This window comes from Coturnix japonica, chromosome 2 (assembly GCF_054131305.1).
Source record: "Coturnix japonica strain WE chromosome 2, WE-NBRP24, whole genome shotgun sequence".
Classification (NCBI taxonomy): Eukaryota; Metazoa; Chordata; class Aves; order Galliformes; family Phasianidae; genus Coturnix; species Coturnix japonica.
This window is the reverse complement of record NC_140664.1, coordinates 45,345,611-45,365,597: the sequence shown is the minus strand read 5'-3', so window position 1 is coordinate 45,365,597 and position 19,987 is coordinate 45,345,611. Positions and strand designations below refer to the sequence as shown.

At 38.1% G+C, this 19,987-nt stretch overlaps 1 protein-coding gene across 4 annotated transcripts in view; it reads right to left on the bottom strand.

Annotated features, from left to right (window-relative positions):
* Positions 1-19,987, bottom strand: part of ARHGAP28 (Rho GTPase activating protein 28) — a 73,520-nt gene that overhangs the window by 11,387 nt on the left and 42,146 nt on the right. For 3 of the 4 annotated variants that reach the window (XM_015855287.3, XM_085537502.1, XM_015855288.3), the window contains exons 3-10: positions 18,066-18,283; positions 12,045-12,132; positions 10,194-10,351; positions 6,966-7,131; positions 6,757-6,848; positions 5,423-5,500; positions 1,860-2,022; positions 128-210 (exon numbers count right to left, since the gene is read on the bottom strand). In XM_015855287.3, the coding sequence (XP_015710773.1) occupies positions 128-210; positions 1,860-2,022; positions 5,423-5,500; positions 6,757-6,848; positions 6,966-7,131; positions 10,194-10,351; positions 12,045-12,132; positions 18,066-18,283 (1,046 nt within the window). The remainder of the gene's footprint in view (positions 1-127; positions 211-1,859; positions 2,023-5,422; positions 5,501-6,756; positions 6,849-6,965; positions 7,132-10,193; positions 10,352-12,044; positions 12,133-18,065; positions 18,284-19,987) is intronic. The other variant, XM_085537504.1, reaches the window with a different exon arrangement.

The following is a 19,987-nucleotide window of genomic DNA, read 5'->3' as shown; positions in this document are numbered from 1 at the left end:
AGTATCTGAACATTGACTGTTTCAGTTTGTTTTTTTTTTTTGTGGGGGGGGGGGGGCAGGAAAAGCATCTCTCATTTAAAAGAGATAGACAGCACAGATGGCAGGTGATAGCAAACAACAGACTCACCTTAGCTGTGTCTCTGTTGGCTTCAGGCAGCAGCATGATCAACAGATGCAAAGCTTGAAGCTGTAACTTGATCTTGGGGATTTCTAATAAATTAATTATTAATGAATAGTTAATATTTTTGGAATCTCAATTACAATCAGTTTCTTCTGAAAACCCAGTTGACCATTCTGAAGCTCTAGGAACACAGTGGCCACTGGCCAGCTCAGACTAGCATGTTAAGCTACTAATTAGAATTAATTTCTTTCTTGTAAGGTGGAATGATACAAAGATGATAACAGATATTAAAAAAATTATTTATAATGAAAAACGCATTGATATGGCCACCTTCACTGGGAAATGCTGAGGCAGTCTCCATCAAGAAGCCATCTCAAAGAGAAGCTGCCTTAGTGGTGGTCAGACCTTAAATGAGTTCTAGAGGAGGCGGAGTCAAGCTCCACCCCTTCCGGGAGCACAGCTAAATTACTCTCACCTGTGCTCCTACAGCTGACCTGACTCTTGCCTCAGCTGATTAATCAGAGGTTCAGGCTGTGATTACCAATTTCCCATACACTTTCTAAAATGTAAAATCAGCATGCTGAGTGTTTTTTTCTCATCATTATCTTGGATCTTCGACACAGAGAGGAAGACAAAGACTATACAAAACTCTTTCTTTATTTTAAATAAACAATAGCCAATACTTTTCAGTGCTAGCCAGTTTCTCTCCTAGTCATAATATGATGTACATGGATGAAGCTCTTCCCCTCTTTCAAATGGAGATGGATATTTATTTTCAGAAATTTTCATACTTAAGTGAATGCTTGTTACAAAATACTATCATATTTTCAGTAGTTGGTATATATTTATTCAGTGCAGTGGTTGCTAGAGCTGAAGTGGAGAGGGAGGAAAGGATGCATGCTAAATCTATCCTTCACTTCCACTCTAGGTGGATGAGTGAGGCTGCGGGAAAAATAAAGGTGTTGTGTTGATCTTGCTGGTGGGAATATAGTAACTCTATTTTGTTCAGATACCTCCTGTTCAGTCTTCTCCACATTAGAAAATGCTCTTCACTGCATGCAATCTGGGACTCATAAGAAGCCTACTCAGGTATGTGGAGGTTGCAGCAAGGGATCTCCACCTTCCTGTGGTGTTTAAAACGGTCTCATTGGAGACAAAGAAAATATGGCTACAATCTTATATAAAAGTTCAGAATTTTCTATATTAATTTGCCTAATAAATTCACTATCCTGATCGATTGTCTCATTCTGTCCTTCCTCAAGTGAATTTACAAATAGTGAGTAGGTACTGCAAGGTACTACTGCATTCTTCCTGGAAGAGAAATGAACAAAATGTACTGCAAATATCACAGGGTGTATTTTCAGAGTGTGTATGCTGAAAACAAAATGAGGTTGCCTGAGGCCATCTGTGATCACACTCATCTTCTACGAATATTCTGACCTCAGCATAAACTTCAAGAAAAGTAAAATAGAACTAATCGTATACTAAACAAAGGGAAGTGACTTGATCTTACCTTGCAAAAAATTTCATTTGTGAAATCTGTATTTTGTGTCAGTTAGATTGCATGTAAAAGACATTGCTCAATCATTGTTTGCTCACAGGTTTCAAATCTCACGTTAAAGAGCTGTGTCACTCACACAGTACTATAGGTATCAATATAGTAATATCTGCTAAATATGCAGATATCTTTTTGTCTTTAAAAAGGAAACCTTGCACGAGCTCCTTTTCGTTTACCTACTTTCCACTAAGGTGATGAAAGCAGGCAGATATTCCACTGTGAATAGTGGACTTGGGAGTTCTCTTATAAACATTTTAAGTAGTCCCGCGGCATCATTGTTTCGTACTTGATCCCAGTCAAATGTATCTTCATAAAATTTTGCCTCAAGTTCTTGATGGAGATTCTGAAAGAAAAAATGAACATCTGACTTTCAGATATTGCTTCTGGCTTGGTACTTTGATATCACTTAAGAAATCCTTCTACAAACCACAGACATATTTACACCACAGTTGAATTAAAATAGCTCTAAACCAGCTGTGATCCAGGGACAGCCATGTGGAGTTCAGAGATGGTTAACAAGCGAGACTCCTGGGAATACTTTGAAATGCAGGTTAAATTTGGTTTGCCATAGCTGAATTTCCACCAGTAACACATTTGAAAAGCTTTAAAGCAAGACAACTTTGTGCACTGTTCAGTAGGATTTTTAGCACATTATTTCTTTTTGTTTAAAGTACTCCTCCAGAGGTTTTGACTTTCTTTAAATCACAAAGGATTGGCATGTTTGTTTTCAACACCAGTAAAAGTGCAAGACAACCTGTTGGCATTTCAGCCAAGGGGCTTTGAGTGAATATTCAGGTCTTCTTGTCTTCAGAAGGATGCCTTGTCTTAGGATAGCCACAACTAAATTAGATCACTCTGTAGTGATCTCATTACTTTCAGAAAGCCTACACTTGATGTATGCCAAACAATAACAAGACAGGTAAAACTGATTATATTATTTTGGGTGCCCAGTTACTCCTGTTGACCATTTTGCTCTATAACAAAGCTCTGGAAAGTAACAAACTGATGTTTCACCTGTGTATGAGCAGGAAATAAATATTTGATAAGGTTCCTAGAATAAGCAGAATTTGGCTTTAGATACAGATCACTGCTTGGAAAATGAAAGCTCCATAAAAAATTGCTGGCTAACTAAGACTAAAGTATTTTTTTCTAATATAAAGCTATCCATGAATAATACAGCTTTCATAATTATTACTTGCCAAAAACTTACTTCCTTACCCATAGGAAGTCTGTGAATGTTTCATTGTGAGACTATTTTTGACAAAATGTATCTATGGCTGATATTCAGGTTTCAGGTCATGTTTTTGTCAAATGTACATTAGCACAATGCATAAATAAATAAATAAATAGAAGTAATCCAATTGGACAGAAAAGCTTTGAAAAATGAATTCTGTTTACCATGCCTCACATGAATGGAAGGAAATTACATATCAAATATGGTTACACATAATGAAGTGAAATGGCTAGCAGAAATGGAAATATAGGGTCATTCAGGATTTGGTATATAATGTTACAATCTCATTTTTACTAGCACATTTTACAGGTTACAATCTAAGCTATCATCTCAGCTTCCTCTATTCATACCCTTTGCACATAATCTACACAAACACGTGAATTAAGTTTTCTTTTGGTAACTGACTGGGAAATGTGGAATAGAATTCCTCACCTCAACAAAATCACAAGAGAAAAGAAGAACTACTCAAAACTCTTACTGCTGAGAGAGGTATAAGTTAAAAGCAAGATTTCTGAAACACAAACATATATGTGTACATATATATCTACACAGGTACTTATATACAGATATCTTTATACACACATATATCTAAGTGCTTTTAAATGCTTTTTGGCCATTTTTTTACTGTGGCTGATTGAACGGGAGGTTATTGTTCACTGGAGCTTTCATTACAAATTAGATTAGAGACAAAGGAAAAGTTGTATTTATTTCTTTTATCCTTTGTTCTATATAAGAGTAACATTAAATCACTTCCATATGCCTTCTCTTTTTCAAAACAAGTCTGAAATAAAATTGGAATGCCCTCAAATCCTAATGTCATAATAACGTATGAAAACTTTGAAGAATGAAATCTGGATCAGCTTTGAAAAAAAATTTCTTTTGCTGGTTGGGTTCCTGGACAGACTTAAATGAAGACAAAATTCAAATAATTTAAAATGTTTAGGTGGATACTCAATACCAGATAGCTATAGATAAATTCATGTCTCAGAGAGTCTCCTTGTGTAAAGGCAGTGAATAAGGAGTGAACAAGACAAAAAATAAACGCAAAAAAGAAGGTCATTAATTAGGTAGGGCAGAGCTCTGTTGTGCAATCTCCCCAAAGATGTCAGAGAAATTTAAGATTGTGTGAAATAATACCTTAAGAATTTTTGCAAAAAAATGAGGAAGCCAAAAAGTAAAGGCCAAGTTAGGAACTCTTCTTTTATAAATCCAGTGTCAAAGGGAGTTAGGACGCTGCTGCCGATCTTTGGTGCTTTTCACAAGCTGCTTCTTCTTGATGACCTCTAGCCCATCAATGTTTAGTAATCTCTAAACCTATTAATTCTGTTTTTACTACTATTTTGAGATTTTGAGCTTTCCTGCTATGTTCAGAAAGCAAGACTAGTTACCTTGAAGATGAGAAAGTGAAAATAGGAAGTTATCACTATAAACTGCTAGAATTTTTTAAAAAAGCAATAACTTAGAATTATATAATAGAATCATAGAATGGCCTGGGTTGAAAAGGACCACAATTATCATCCAGTTTTAACCCCTCCACCATGTGCAGGGTCACCAGCCACCAGACCAGGCTGCCCAGAGCCACATCCAGCCTGGCCTTGAATGCCTCCAGGGATGGGGCATCCACAGCCTCCTTGGGCAACCTGTTCCAGTGCATCATCACCCTCTGTGTGAGAAACTTCCTCCTAATATCTAACCTAAACCTCCCCTGTCTCAGTTTAAGACCATTCCCCCTTGTCCTATCACTATCCACCCTCAAAAACATGTAAGAAAACACCATCAAGCCAAAGAAAAAAAAAAAATAATGGAAAAAAGGTAGACACTACTAAAGCCCGAGAAAGAAAAACAACTTAATTTCCTAATTTAATTTCCCAACTTTCCCCTGGCACAGTCTTCCAGCTCCTAGAATTTAGTTAGTCAAGAGAAACATTTACAAGTGTTACTGTACTGCAATTGCAGAGCCAAGGTTATTGGGCACCAGATAGCCTGTGTTCACGGCCTGCAAATAGCCTGTGAAAATACAGCATTCTAGGCTGCCAAACAGTGATCACAGGCCAAATTTCTCTCACATGAAAGATTAAATTTTAAGATCATAGAAGACAAATGAGAAATAAAATGGCACAAAAAAAAAAAAAAGTTGAAAGTGACATAGAATAAGATCTTTATCTTAAGTTAGCTCAGTTGGCAACCCTGTGTTTCTGAAATAAATTAAGAAGGAGATAAGATCACAGCAATTTTGGATGACAGAGATAAACTGAAAAGATCACTCAGTGTTCAGCTCAATTCAGAGTCAAGACTGTGCTTTATATAGAACATTACCAAAGGCAAAGCAATACAACACATGCTCTTTGATTTATTGGTTCCCAGGAACCAATTTAACCTTTCACTGATAGAACTGGAAATGTTGATCTACACACACCACTATTTTTGTGCAGTGTGCATTTGTGTGTGCTGTGTTATTTGACATTGAAGCTGTGGTCCATGAGACAGGAAACTGGCACAGACATCTTACCTTAACCCTGGAGGCAGAACCAGGCACTCGAAGAATTCCTTCAGTTTCTAAACCAGTTTCCTCAAGCTTGAGCAGCAACTGAAAAAGAGGCAAACCCCAGGATGTATTTAAATCAGATGTTTTTAAATGCCATTAACTATTTTTAATATGTCTACTTGAAACAAGCCAGAAAAAAAAACAAAACCAAAAAACTAACACAAAACCATTCCAACATAATCTGCTAATGAAAACAAGCTTAGGTAAATAAACCTTCATAATTCAGTCTGTATTCCTGATTCTGAAATCTGATGTATAGAGAGTACAGAAAACTGATAACACAATAGGAGCCTCTGTCCTTGATATGACATTTGACACTGCTATAGAACAAGTAACATAAAAATGTATATATTCTTTAATTAATACATTCATATGCTATGTATTAGGTTACACTGGGTAAAACTCAGTGGTGTTTTGAGGAAAACTTAACCTCTCAGAAACGCTTATGTTTCTCCCTGAGAAGCACAATGGAATGGATTATAGATAACATGTTTCTGTAACCTAAGAACTCAGATTAGAAAATGATCATGGGATATTTTTCTTTTGAAATTTCTGTGAATATAGAAATATGCTTTGCACTCTAACTTGTTATTAAAAAATAATGTTTTGATTGAACAAGATTTGGAATTAACAACAACCAAAATAATGTATTAGCACTTATTCAAATAGCTCCAGGTTTTCAGTACCAGCTGTAATTTCTATCCTTGAATTTCCAATAGTAACTTGACGGAGGAGCCAAGCATTGCAAAGTTATGTAAATATTCAGGTTCTGTCAGTCTTTCCCCTGACACTATAGACATCCATAGAGTTTCAAGTCCATGTTATTGCATGTGCACTTGTGTCTGTGTATACATCTCCAAGACATCTGCTGGATGTCACTGCTCTGTCAAAAGACCCATATAAGTGACATTGCCTGAAAGGAGAAGATACCACATCCACATCCAATCTAGAAATAATAGCTAATAACATCTTCGTCTTAAATTCACATGAAATTAAAACTCTTCAGAGAACTCATTTCTGCTGCTTCTGCACACACACACAATTTTGTATGCCTGTTTCATTTAATGAGAAAAAGTAAGCCAGACATTACTTTCAAGTTTTCCTGTATGGCACCATATAATTACAGAAATGGAAAGAGGTTCCTACTATAGATAAAACACAAAAGAAGCAGAAATCTACAGAAAACACCCTGAAAATTGGAAAGCTTGAATCTTTTCTTATCTGATCTGTGTTCTGGGTGCCAATGTGAATGACGGAAATGCCAATCTTAGTGACTGAGCAAACTATACTATACTCACTTTTTGGAAAATGAGAGGAACTTTTATTCCAGGAACCTTCTTCTGATCATTCTCCAGAAGCACTGTGAGGGGGACTCCAAAAAGACCATTTTCTTAAAAATATAAAAAACAACAGATATGAAAGTGAGAAAATACAGCCTGACATGTGTCTTCTTATCAATGCTGAGCAGTACCCAGGTGACCACCATGCAAATGCCATGGTACAGTACCTCGTCTCCGCACTCTCTCTGCACGGTTCCTCTTCAGCTCCACACCCAGAGCATCGTAGAAGGCTGTTAGCTCAATCAGGGAGAGGTAGCGGATCTTTTTCATGTCTTCAGGAGAGAGATCTCCAACCTCAGTCAATCCAAATCGGCTTTTCCGGACAATGAATTTCTACAGTAGAGATAAACTGCATTGTAATTTGCACTAGAATGATGTGCCGTTTTTTGTTTTGAAACAGATGCCCATATTTGAGAAGAAGTCAGTTAACACCAAAGAACTGAACTGCAACCACATATTTTAGCCTGGTAGGTTGAAATAGCTTGCCTCCATCTGAATCAACCTTCTTGCTTATCATGTTCCCTTGTAGTTCAGCTGGTGTCAATGGGGCAGGAGTCTTAACTTCAGTGCCCAGCCTGCATTCCAGTCTAGAAGAATGAACTATGTGCTAACTAAACTTCTGTCCCGTTTCAGCAGAATATAACATTGTTTTGCTTCCTCCTCTCCCACACTGCCTTAGAATGCTGCTGAGAGGGCTGACACATTTCATCATGGATATGGTTGTATATCCATTGGTGATGGGGATGGGTGAATACATTTATGCTCTGCATGTTTCTATTAATTTATGAGTTATTTAAAGGGGAGATCAGACTGAAGATCTGAAGAAAAACCCAGAAGTAAAGCAACTTAGTTCTCATGCCAGTGTGACTCTGGTAGCTTTTAGTACTCAAAAATTGTTTTGGCAGAGAAATAGGATTCCCAGCAGCTAAGAAATAATTTATTTGAATAGGCCTAAGCTAAATGATACTTAGTAATACTGGGATATGTGAAGATGTCTACATATTTTAGAAAACGCATTGTCATGAATCAGAGCCAGAAGCATTGCATCATGCCATAAGCACTTGTAGAAATGTCAGAAAGAAAAAACACTCATCAGTTTTTTACTTGATTGCTAGAAATAGTAACAAAATACAATATAAAGCAAAGTAAGACAAGACAACCAAAGGACATATAGATCACATAGATTTAGTCTTCCTAAAATGCATTGCACATGGCTTTTCAACTAGGAGGGAAAGAATGGAGGGGATGAAATAATGTATTTGCAGGATTTCTGAGGCATTTTAGGTCAGAATACTCTCCCGAGGATGCAGTAATTCCACTGTTAATTTTAAGCTGAGACTTAACAATGTAACAAAAATTATGTGGAAGATGTAGAAGCTTAAGTATTTCTACTCCTTTTAAGCTCCACTGATGCAAAGCATTGCAGACCAGTTAAAGAATAAGAAATCATCTTGGGGAAAAGAAATTACACAGTATGTGCGTTTTCCAAGGGGAAGGAAAGTAAAACATAGAGAATAACAAAGTGTTTGCAAATATGCCTGTTAAGAGAAAAACATAAACACCACAACCAAATACAAAAGGGAGCTGCAATAACTCTTCATATTGTTTGTTTGTTGACTTCTAGGGTCATAATGATGCATTGTAGTACAGATCAAAAGTTTGGGGCTCTGCCTCTTTGTTTTGTCTTCTGTCATATTTTTTCAGTGATATTTCTTAATGATGTTGGAGTAATGCTATGCAGGACAGAAAATTACAGTAGAAAATTAAATAACTACCATTTTGACTAAGGATAATGTCTGAAATGGTTTGACGTGTTGTCTCTGTGTGGAAACTATACGGTGTACTTAGATGTGTATGAATTGCTTACTGAATATTTGTTCTATGATATCTTTGACTATGCCACATTAATTGTGGTTCTTTGTTCAGGAAAGAACATGTAACCCAATGCAAAAAAATGATGTTGAGCTTGCTCTTTTGAAAGCTGCAGAGGACATGCTGATTTATGACATACAGTGAGTAAGAGGCAATTTTTTGCAAAGATTTTACAGTCTGGGCAACTATGGGAAAAACAAACAAACAAACAACAAATACCATGAACCAAGAAAAATACCAACATCAACAGCTGTTATTACTGACTTCATTTAGAAAGTCTCTGTCTCTGATGAGCTGGCATATTTCTTCTGTACTCTTCCAAGTAATCAAAATGTCCTGCACACAGAATAGTCCACCTCAAGCATAATACTGGCCTTTTAAAACTTAGCAATGATGTATCCACAAGTCCAAAATATTCAATGCAACACCTTCTCTTGCCTGTTAGGCACCAGTTTCCCTGCTACATCTACTAGAAAGTTAGTGTCAGAGTGGCTATAGAGTACAAACTGTGTGTGTATGTGTGTGTGTATAGTGAAGGTGGGAGTCCCATTTTTGCTATTACAAGGATCAAAGAATTTTTGGTTTGCGAAAATTATGATGAATGTAGAGATAACCTTATTCTCCACTGGATGGCAAATTATCTCCAACACAAGAAAAAAAGACACACTAAAGCAAATGGATTTCACACTAGTTGTAGCCTGTTTGGTTTTGTATCTCTATTTTCAACAGGGAAGTTTGCTCCTGCATTTCTGCTTCTTCCTTGCTTGTGCCTGAGATGGATACATTCTCAGAATTCATAACCTGTTTGGATAGCAACAATTCAGAACTTCATGAAACCATGACATTCAGGAGATGTTTCCAAATAATCTACAGCTACTTCATACATTTCACCAAAAAGGTGGTATCTGGAGCGTGAAGTCTAATCTCCGGGAAGCTCTAAGGACAGATGGAAATAAGAAATTATCTATTGAATTCAAAGGATAACTCCAGAAAATTGCATGTCTGCTTATGTATGTCTTGTTGGAAGATACAACATGATAAACTTCCCTTCATTTCATTCATGTGTTATCTCCTACGGTGTAATTACATTGAATACTGATAGGTGGCAATCAGTACTGCTGCAGGACTAAGCCTTGCTTTTCTCCTCTTCATCTGTGAAGCAATTAAAAATCCATGTGTCAATAAAAACAGATAATCTGTGTGGGAATACAATAGAAGAGCTGATCAGTAATGAAAATGATTGCTAGTATTAGTACCAGTAACTGGTCTTCATTTTTGATGTGCAGGAGATGCATTATTTGTGTAATCAGTTACCCATCATCTGTGATGATCAATCATATGGCACAATGGCAGGAGCTCTATATAAAGCACACATAGCAAAGTACAGCTAATGTGCCTTAACAACCTCCAGTGTGCTGAGGATATAAAGCAGGACATCAGTAGGCAAAAAAATACAAAACAACAACAACAACAGCAGAAACCCAACAATAACAACTGAGGAAATACATAGAAAACAAACTTACTGGCAAAGCAGAGTCTTCCTTTTTGAACCTCTGGCTCTTTGTCCACTCTCGGGTTTTTGGAAGGACTGTAATGGATTCTGAGAAAGAGACCTCATAGGAGAGCTCCTCTGTTATAGACGAACTGCCTTTATCTAGTCCACAGTCTAGACAACTATTAGCTGAAAATAAGGGAAACCACATATGAACCCTGTACGTATGCTTGCATTCAGGACAGAGACATTAACAAATTGAACCATGACGACAGAAGTCTTAAGAAAATAATAAAGGAAGTACTTCAAAGAGGAATTTCAGTGTAAAACACAGTACATTCCTGTTTTGTCTGGAGGAAATAACCCCTTGGAAGTAAAATCCCTATTTTCATGTTAGATTATTTTACTTGTTGCTTTTCATGAGAAAGATAGTCAAGTTGTAACTTCCTGTTTATCAGGAATTACCAAGGTTTTGTACTCTATCCCTGTCTATCTAGGCCAGCAGACTCTGCTGGCACTTGTGTAATGCACAATTAAATTCAAAAGTTCCTCTCAGAAAAAAAGCTGTTGACACAGATTTTGAGGTTACTGTTGACTTATTTACAATCAGGAGACATTGTGCATATATTTTACATGGTCATTTATATATATACACAAATTTCTCACAGTTGCTTGTTCAGGTGTGTAGCATCAAAGCAGGATCCACTGTACAATTTTCTTACCATTTGAAAAATACTATTTCTACTTACTGCTCTACATTAAACTTCATTTGACTCCTGAAATTAGTAGAGGCCAAAGGAAAAAATCTGAAATCAGTACAGTCAAGTACAGAAATATCCTATTGTCATGGAATCCAAAGTGTGGCAACAGGCTTGAGTTCCAGTGTTGTCAACTTTTATGACTCATCTCTCACATTTCAGGGCAATTTTACATTTTTTATTAAAGTCCAGCTCCTGGACTCACACAGTTGGTACAGCATAATGGTTTTCATTAAAAGATATATCAAATTTCAGCCCCCAGGACTGCAGAGAAGATTTTATTAGTGTGAACTGACTGCATTCAAAAGTTGTGGAATTCAGAAGTTGAATTCAAAAGCGTTACACATTTTATAAATGTGTTCATGCCCAATGGTTTTTGAATAACTGGATTTACAGATGAAGGTACTTAATCATCTTTTGTGACACATTTTGTTGTGGGAAACTTTGTTTGGAAATTCTGGTATGAAAAAGTGGGGTACGTTATTAGATGGCTTCTGATCTGTGGTCATAGATGTTACCCAATGGACAAGGGACTTTAGGAAGGATTCCCAGACCACAGACCCTCTCCCATAGTCCTGGCTGTTTGTTCCCCTGTCTGTTCTAATACAAAACAAATAAAATATAGTTATTGTGTCCATTAGCACTGTCAATAACTGTTAGGGCAAAGTGTTTAAGGGATGTCCAAACTGACACCATTGGTAAACTAGAATAATAGGGGAGAGCCAGAAAAATAATCATTTCTAATATTAGAGTATCTGCAGTACTGGAGAAGAAATATGGAGAATACATGCATCTTGTATAATTCTTAGCAAGAAAATATACCGTTGACATTTTGGGCAAATTCTGCACCATATTGTGTGAAGGTTACTTTCAGAATCCCAACCTTGCAATGATCAGTACATTTTAGATGTCGATACCTCAGATGCAGCAGTCTGTGTCTGTACCAGTCTTGAATGGAAAACTTTGGTTCCTACATGACAATAAGCTGAAAACGATTCTAAGAAAATATATGCAGCATAATCCTAATGTGAAGGAGGGGTCTAACCTCAGAACCACAAAAGGATCTCTCTGTCTATCATTTTTCTATGAGGAAGTGAACACTGATTACACGTTGGCATACTCACAGCTAACTGATTTCCAAACTGGCTTCTGCCCAGGAAGCTGGATACCATTAGAAGGAACTGGTGACACTGGAACTGTCTCAAATGTGGGCTGATAGGCAAGGAAAAATGATCAGACTACAGTGAAAGTCAGTGCCTATGGACAGAAACTGCTACAGTTTAAGAAACAGTGAATCATTCTCTTTGCCAAGTTTAAACAACCTGTGATTTGCCAGAGTACATTTTTCATAACTGAGCCTGAGAATTAATCTTCCCCAGGCTGCACAGATTTGGATCATGTTCAGGTCAGTGATATTGCAGCTCACTGTAGCTAATGAGTCCTGCCCTGCGTAATGACTGAAATTAGCTAAATAAATTGCTGTACATAACTGTACTAAGCAAAAGACCCTCGTCAAATTGTAATCCATCCTTTTTTAAATCACTTTGCTCAGAAATCTTCCTGCGGACACTGACACATGCTGAACATCCCAAGCAGCTGGCAGACACTGGACTGTTCTCCATCAATAGGTTATATGTTAACACTTTATCAGTGAACTGAAAAAATTGTTTTCAAGGGAAAAAAAGACATTAATTTCATCTTTCTATTGCAGAAATCATTCTGCCCTGTGTGGAAATGGGAAAAGCATGTGCAGCATTGTGGAGAAAGAGCTCTGAAGTCTGAGGTGACATTCAGGCAGAATCACCTCTCCCTCTTCTTGGATTTGTCCTTGTGCTTGACAGGTTTGGGACTGATAAAGATAAATCCAAGCATGTGTGCATGTATATGGAGAGTAGCAGCCCACCTGCACTTTTTTGGTAAACAAAAGGCAGTAAATTAAAAATGCTCTGTATGGTATTGAGTGAGAACCACTACAGTGCTCCCAGCCAGCCTTATATATATCGTTTTTGTTTGGCTGTCTCAGAATCACAGAATCACAGAATGGCCTGGGTTGGAAGCGACCTCAATGATTAGGAATCTCCAACCCCCCTGCCACAGGCAGGGCTACCAACCTCCACATTTGATACTAGACCAGGCTGCCCAGGGCTCCGTCCAACCTGGCCTTGAACACCTCCTAGGATTGGACATCCACAACCTCTCTGGGCAGCCTGTTCCAGCATCTCACCACTCTCTCTGTAAAGAACTTCCCCTTGATATCCAACCTAAATCTTCCCTCCCTCAGCTTAAAATCATTTTCCCTTGTCCTGCTGTTATCTATCCTTCCAAAGAGTTGGCTCCCCTCCTGTTTATAGGCTCCATTTAGGTACTGAAAGGCTGCAATTAAGTCACCCCGCAGCCTTTTTTTTCTCTAGGCTGAACAAACCCAGTTCCCTCAGTCTGTCTTTGTAGGGGAGCTGCTCCAGCCCCCCGATCGTTGTGGCCCTCCTCTGGACCCTCTCCAATAGCTCTCTTTCATTTCCTGCTTAGGAACCCCTGCCTGAAACCTGCCGCATCCCAACCTCGAGTCTCATGGGACAGCCCCTGACTTGCTGAAAACACAGCTAAGAGCCCCTATGAGGCTGGAGCAGCAGCTCTTAAGTTGCTCTCTAAATTGCTACATCGGCTGTTTATCACAAAGCCATGGTGCCTCAGGGCAGTATTTATTGTCTTTTCCTGATAAAAACTGTCACATGTTTAAGAGGCAGGCAGCTTTTCTGATTGCAAACCTGAAATAAGGGTACAGTTGTTTTACTCAGTTTTATCCTCTAAGTTACTTGGGTAACAAAGTCAAATGTAACATGAATACAATCACTCCTGAGAGAGTCCATTTAATGGGCTGTGAACTTGATAGCAAACAGGATTTGAGTCACACGGACTTCCTTTGCCAAGTATACCGTACAAACCGCTGATTTGTTTTTTCATGGAGAACTGTATGAAGCTGTCACCATAAAATCACATAGCATGTCTACAAATGTTTTTCAGCCATAAAAAAGTAATGTAAATTTCAGGTGGGAATATGGAAGTGGAGAGGTCTGTAAAAACTTGCCTCCATGATTTCAGAAAATCAAACATAAGAGTAATTATTAGTCTTCCAGATGGAGGAATAAATGGTAAACAAGCAACTGGCTAATCTACTTTTGCTACTCAAAATGTCTGACCTTACAATCAGAATGAGAATAAATTCACTGTGAGTCAGGTTTATCGAGGAAAAAAAGTCTTGCTCCAGTGATACACAAGTGAAATCAACAATGAAGATACTGCCATCAGCAGCTTCTGCTAAGCACAACTGGACTGGAAAAAAGAGCTGAGAGCACAGCTTTGCCTCTCACTCAGCAGTGCCCAAAGGCTGCTTATGCTTATGGCAACTGGATATCAAGAAAATGTTAAACCAAACCAAGCCATATTCTTCCTCTCATTTCTCACCCTTCACAGAGATATTATATAAAGAAAAAAAAATCTCTGTTTTTCCTTTTGTAATAGTTCCATGCTTTTTTGTTATTGGTATTCCACATCATAACATCATGTAGTGCATTGGGAGTTAAAGAGTAGAAATTTCTTCCAAATGCAACCAACTGGAGCTTTTTATTTATTATCTTTTTTTGAATCTTAGGGTAATAGAGGTAAAATCTTTTTAAAGAATGATTTTGTTGTTGTTGTTGTTCTGTATAGTAAAAAAAGATTTAAAAATTTTGGAATCTCATGTCTTAATGAATGCCAAAGGCTGAGGGTCAAATTGCATCCTTACCCAAATTAGGACAGTTTTATTAATTCAACTGGGAGTCCAGTCAGACTTCACATATCGTCATTTCTGATTGAAAGTGAGTCAATAGAAAGTTCCAAATTATCTGATACTAAAAATGAGCCCAGTGTTTACTAGCATAACATACACAGGAATTTCCAATGGGGAGCAGAAACCAGAAGAACAAGAAAAAGAGGGAGATGAGATAGTCATTTCTTTAGCAAAAATTGTAGAAGATGTAAAAACAAATCATTGGAGCACCAAAGCGACAAATTCTGTTGCTGGCCCTGCAGCTAAGGAAAACAAATTTGAAAGAGGTAGACTTGTAGCTCTAGTCAGGATACAAATTGCCTGGGTTTTAGTTATTTTCATATTTCAAAGTGGTGCCATCACAACTGCCTTCTCATGCAGATAGTTCTGGGTTAGTTAGCAATTCTTCATTTCCTTCTTCCAATAATAAGTCAATGTTTTTCCATTAATTTATATTCTGCTGCTGACTTTATTCTTTGAGTGCTACCAGAGCTGACAGCTTCTGATGAAAGCAGCAGGGAACAAATAGTAGGGAAAATCAGGCCACTGTGATTAATAAACCATTCAATTTGAGTCCTTGCAGCATGGCTGCCATTGGAGCCTGTTGATATCAACCTGCCTGAAGCAGAGCAGAGGCACCTCAGCTGGGATAAGGTGCGTAGGGGCAAAGTGCCACAAGTGATGGATTTTGCCCTCAGCATTCACTGCACCAGTAGAAGAAAAAGTAGGAAACTTCAGTCCCCCTTTGGGCTGTTGAGGGAATGCTCCTGCCCTAATGCCCTTTGCTTAGTGCTGATCCACACAGGAGCTGACTACCAGGCAGTAACAACAACAACAAAAACAAACAAAAAACAAAACAAAACAAACAAACAAAAAAAACCCAACAGTCCAGCAAGCAAACATTTTCAAAAGAGACAAAAGAAAATAAGACAAAATTCTCTTCTTTCTTCCCCTGCCCTGGGGGTGTAAACTATTTATACAGCTTCAATGGTCCTGTAAATCTCATCTCGGGTGACCCTAATGAGCTAATCACCTCTTCTCTCATCATTAAGCGCTGGAAAGAGTAATCCATCTTGCGTCCCATCTCTCTGAGCTCCTGTAATGCTCAGGTTGTTGGGAAGAAGGTGTAAATCTATCCTCCTAAAGGGGAGGATTATAGAGTTACCTAAAGCAATTAGAGCTGTTTGGCTATTTGTATATAATGCAATTGGCATTGCATTTACTTCTGCCTCACCTGCTCTCACTTCCTATTAAAAAATAAAAAACAAACAACAAAACAGAATGGGAGAGCAAAGAACTTCCTGCATAGTGTTTACAGTGGTATCACTTCAGTGGCCATGCCTGAAAAGTCTTACTCCTCACTGTCCCATGATGCTCTTATGAGTTTTTTTATGATTTTTTGGAGCTTTTTTTTTTTTTTTTTTTTTTTTTTTTTCAAATCCAGATCACTGTCCCAAACCAATCCATCACAGATTCTCTGACAGCTGCAGTGTCATGCTCAGAGACTCAGCTGAGCGTGAGGACTCACTTTAGCTGCCACCGCCTCACATAGAGCTGATGGATAGGGGGACCTCAGCTAATGCCCTCTAAAATGTTGGTCAGCTGCATTTTGCAAACGCACCCACCCATCCATCCATCCCAGAGGAGCTGATAATTAGGATCAGTTTTCTAAATCCCATAAGAGGCAGAAAAGCTAGGAGCAATGGTTAATGGGAGCATTTAAATGGGTGTTGGAAAACTTGCAGGCTTTTAGAAATACGATTTGCTTTGTAGTCCATTGGAGAGTGGTGATGGTGTTTTCTACAGCTGTGTTTAACACTTTGGCAAGCACCCTGCAGAACTGCACGTTTTTGTGGGAAGAAGTAAAGGTCTTAATTACTCATTCAGGTTTTTATTTGTTATTGTTTTTTTTTCAGATTCTCACAATGCAAAATGAGTGAGAGAGCTGAATTTCTGAGGAGGTAAAACAATGAACTAATGGACAACGCATGGGAAGATTTTTATTCCTAAAGCAAGTGAAAGATAGAGAAAAATTAGCAGGTCGAAAAAAGATCAGTAATGTGCCTGTCTGAGTGACAATTCTTTGTCTTATTTAAATTTGTTAGAAAAACTTGTTAGAAAACTTAAGCTTTGATAGCAATATTAGAAATTATAAGTGTTTTAAGGCCTACAGATACTTGAAGCAGAGGTGTACTAATCTAATAAGAAATGCCATCAGCTTTTTAATGTTCATGCAAACATGCTAAGCACTTCTCATGCAAGAAAGAACGTCTGCCCACAGGAAACTACTGGGTGCTTCTGGAAATATTTGTGGAATACATCTATCACATAGAGGTAAGGCTCTAAAGAGCCCAGGAACTTCAACTGGAGACAAATAAATTAATTCTACTAGGCATTATATTTTTCTAATCTTATAATAAAGCAGCTACAATTTTATTTTTTCCTTCCCCTCTCCCACTTCTTTTTTTAAAAATTCATTCAGGATGCCAGTTCTTGAGGAAAAAGTAGTACAACTTGAAAAGGATAAAACAGTTTCAGATACAAAGTTTCCTAGATTTTTGTAATGATAAAAACTTTAATTTTAAAGGTGAATTTGTGAGCTTGTTGGTGGTCCCCTAACAAGGTATCGTGAGTCACTCATCCAAAATCAAATGTCGCTTTGGGCTGAGTTTGCTTGGCTGACTGCATTTACCTAAATCAAACAGTGAAGGGACCAGAATTGGTGCTCTTAAAACTATCCTCGGGGAAAAAAATGGATGAAGCCACCAGGGGCAATGCTTGTTTCTGATGCTGTGAAATAAATGAATAGTTAATAGACTGTTGTTGGCTATGTAAGTGAAATTTAACTGCAAGCATACCAGTTGCAATTGTTCTGGCAGGTGTTTAATTGCTTATGCATATTTGAACCTCAGTTGCTTCATTAGAGAAGCATTTACTTCACTGCTGGGACTGTTGAGAAAATAGCAAGCATCCCCAGAAGTTAGGAGAAATTTGAACAACTGCCAAGGGTAACTCATCAAGTTCCAAAAAATAAAGGAATAAATATTAGTCTTGGAAGGAGGTTTCAGGAGAAGGGCTGGCAACACATACAACATTGTGTTGCAGGTTAACAGTAAAATTGTCTGCTATCTATTTTATTTGTTTTCTTCCTTTCCTCTCAAAATGTAGCAAATACAGCATTAAAAGCCTGGACTTAGTGTTAGGAACTTGTATTGGCTGGCTGTATACTGTCAGCAGAAAATATTCCTGTGTAGTAAAAGCATTCATGGGCTACTTGTGAAACATGTGAAAAAAAAATAAGCTTAAGACCATTCTTTTGAATTCATTAGCTACTTACAGTAGAGTCACTGGTGCCAAAGATATCTCGCACATCCCGGACCGTATGCTTGTTCTTTTTCCTCAGGGTCTGAGTGTATGTGTTGTACCTCTTCTGTACAGCAGCAGCTTGGGTTCGGGTCAGAGTGGACAGCAGGGCTTGGCCATCCTCCTCCTCAGTTCCAGAGATCAGGGTAGATAAGCCTACATCCTGCAGCCACTCGGCCTCCAGTTCCCCTTCTGTGGAGGAAAAGAGTATGACATGGTCTTGATAGAGAAGGAGAGAAGGGCAGGTAAGGAGTGAGGTAGTATGGAGGACTGCTGTGTCTGCCTTTACCTACAGAAGGCTCCATTTCCACTACTAGGTCAAGATTCTAAGTTAATTCAGCTTTTGTCACTATACTACCAACTCTCAGTTTGGCACCGACCATACGAGGGAGGCTTAGGAAAAGATCAGAGGAGGTGTTTTTGAACTGTACAATGACATCTTCATGTGAAGAAGGTAGCCTGACACAGCAAGTTTGCTAAAGGCTAACTCTTCATTCAAGAGAATAAATCCTCAATTCCCACTTAGACTGTGTTGTACTCTAAGTAAGCAAAAACACTGACGTAGTGCATACAATACAACAGTGTGTTTGCACACCAATGATGAGAAAATTAAAGATGCTTTAAAAATCCTCCATCAGCTGGTAATCAAACACTTTGGAAAGGTGACCCAATGGAGAAAAACTTGATGCCATTCGGACAAGATAACTAAGTGCCAGAGCTACTCACTAAAAAGCAAGTAGGACTAGATATTAAAGAGATCAGGTAGAAATGCAAGGTGAAGAAATAGCTAACTTTTAGATATCATCCTGATTTCTACTAGTTAAAGATGACTAGCTAATACTCTACTCCCAGGGTTTCTGGACACCCAGATCAATGACATTACCTTCTTTTGCCCTGCTTAGTTCCAGCTTCTGAACCAGTTCCAAGCTGAGATCATACACAATGTGAAACAGTGTTTTCTTTTCTTGAGTTTCAGCTTGCTACTACTACCTGCTACATTAAATGAATATTCCCTGTAGAACAGGGAGATGATTCCAGTCTACCTTCTCTGACTCACTTTGTAGTTTTCAGTTTTGTTGGCACTGCCTTTTCATTTTTCTGTTTTCTAAAGTGAACAATCATAGACTATTTAAATCTCTCATCACAGAGGAGATTTTAAGGGCCTTCATTTTTATTCTGCACGTGACTGATCCTGCTTCAGCAATATGCTGCTTGAGACAAAGTAGTCAAAACAATCATTATATTCCAGCTTTGACTGCAGGAAAGGTATTACAAATAAACACACCAAAGAGGAAAATGACTAATTTTCAGTCTGCTCTGTAAAGTAACTTGACTATTCAATATTTGTTCCCCTTGCAGCACTGGTGTTAATGATGTGCTCATCTTCTCACTCTTTCTTTATTGCCTCTTCTTGACAAAATTGGACTGCAGGTAGATTGATAAGTATCAGTTTACTCTGCTTTGGCAGTTTGATACACAAAAAAGAGAATTACAGTCTTGGCTAGTAGGGGTAAGAGAAGAGCCATCACTGACTTCATGGCTAACTGCCTTGTCTCTTCACAAAGCTCTACAAATATGTCTGCCTCTAAAAAGACAGCCCTGTGTTAGGTTGGGGTTTGACAAGTCCTTGATGCCATGAAACAGATTGTAGATGCAGAAAGGATCAGAGCGGAAACTAGATGACAGGCCATTCCATTCCTTCTTTGTTAGTTTTGATCCTGAGGTTGTTCTGCCATCCTCACTCTTCTTTCTAACAAGCCTTCATTTTGTTTCTGAGTGCTGCTGTCCTACCCACAACCATTCATGTTTCATTTTCCTAAATACATTCATTTTGGCTTTTATCCTGACATATTATTTCCAAGAATTTTGTTTTTAATCAAACAAGGTTTTTATGAT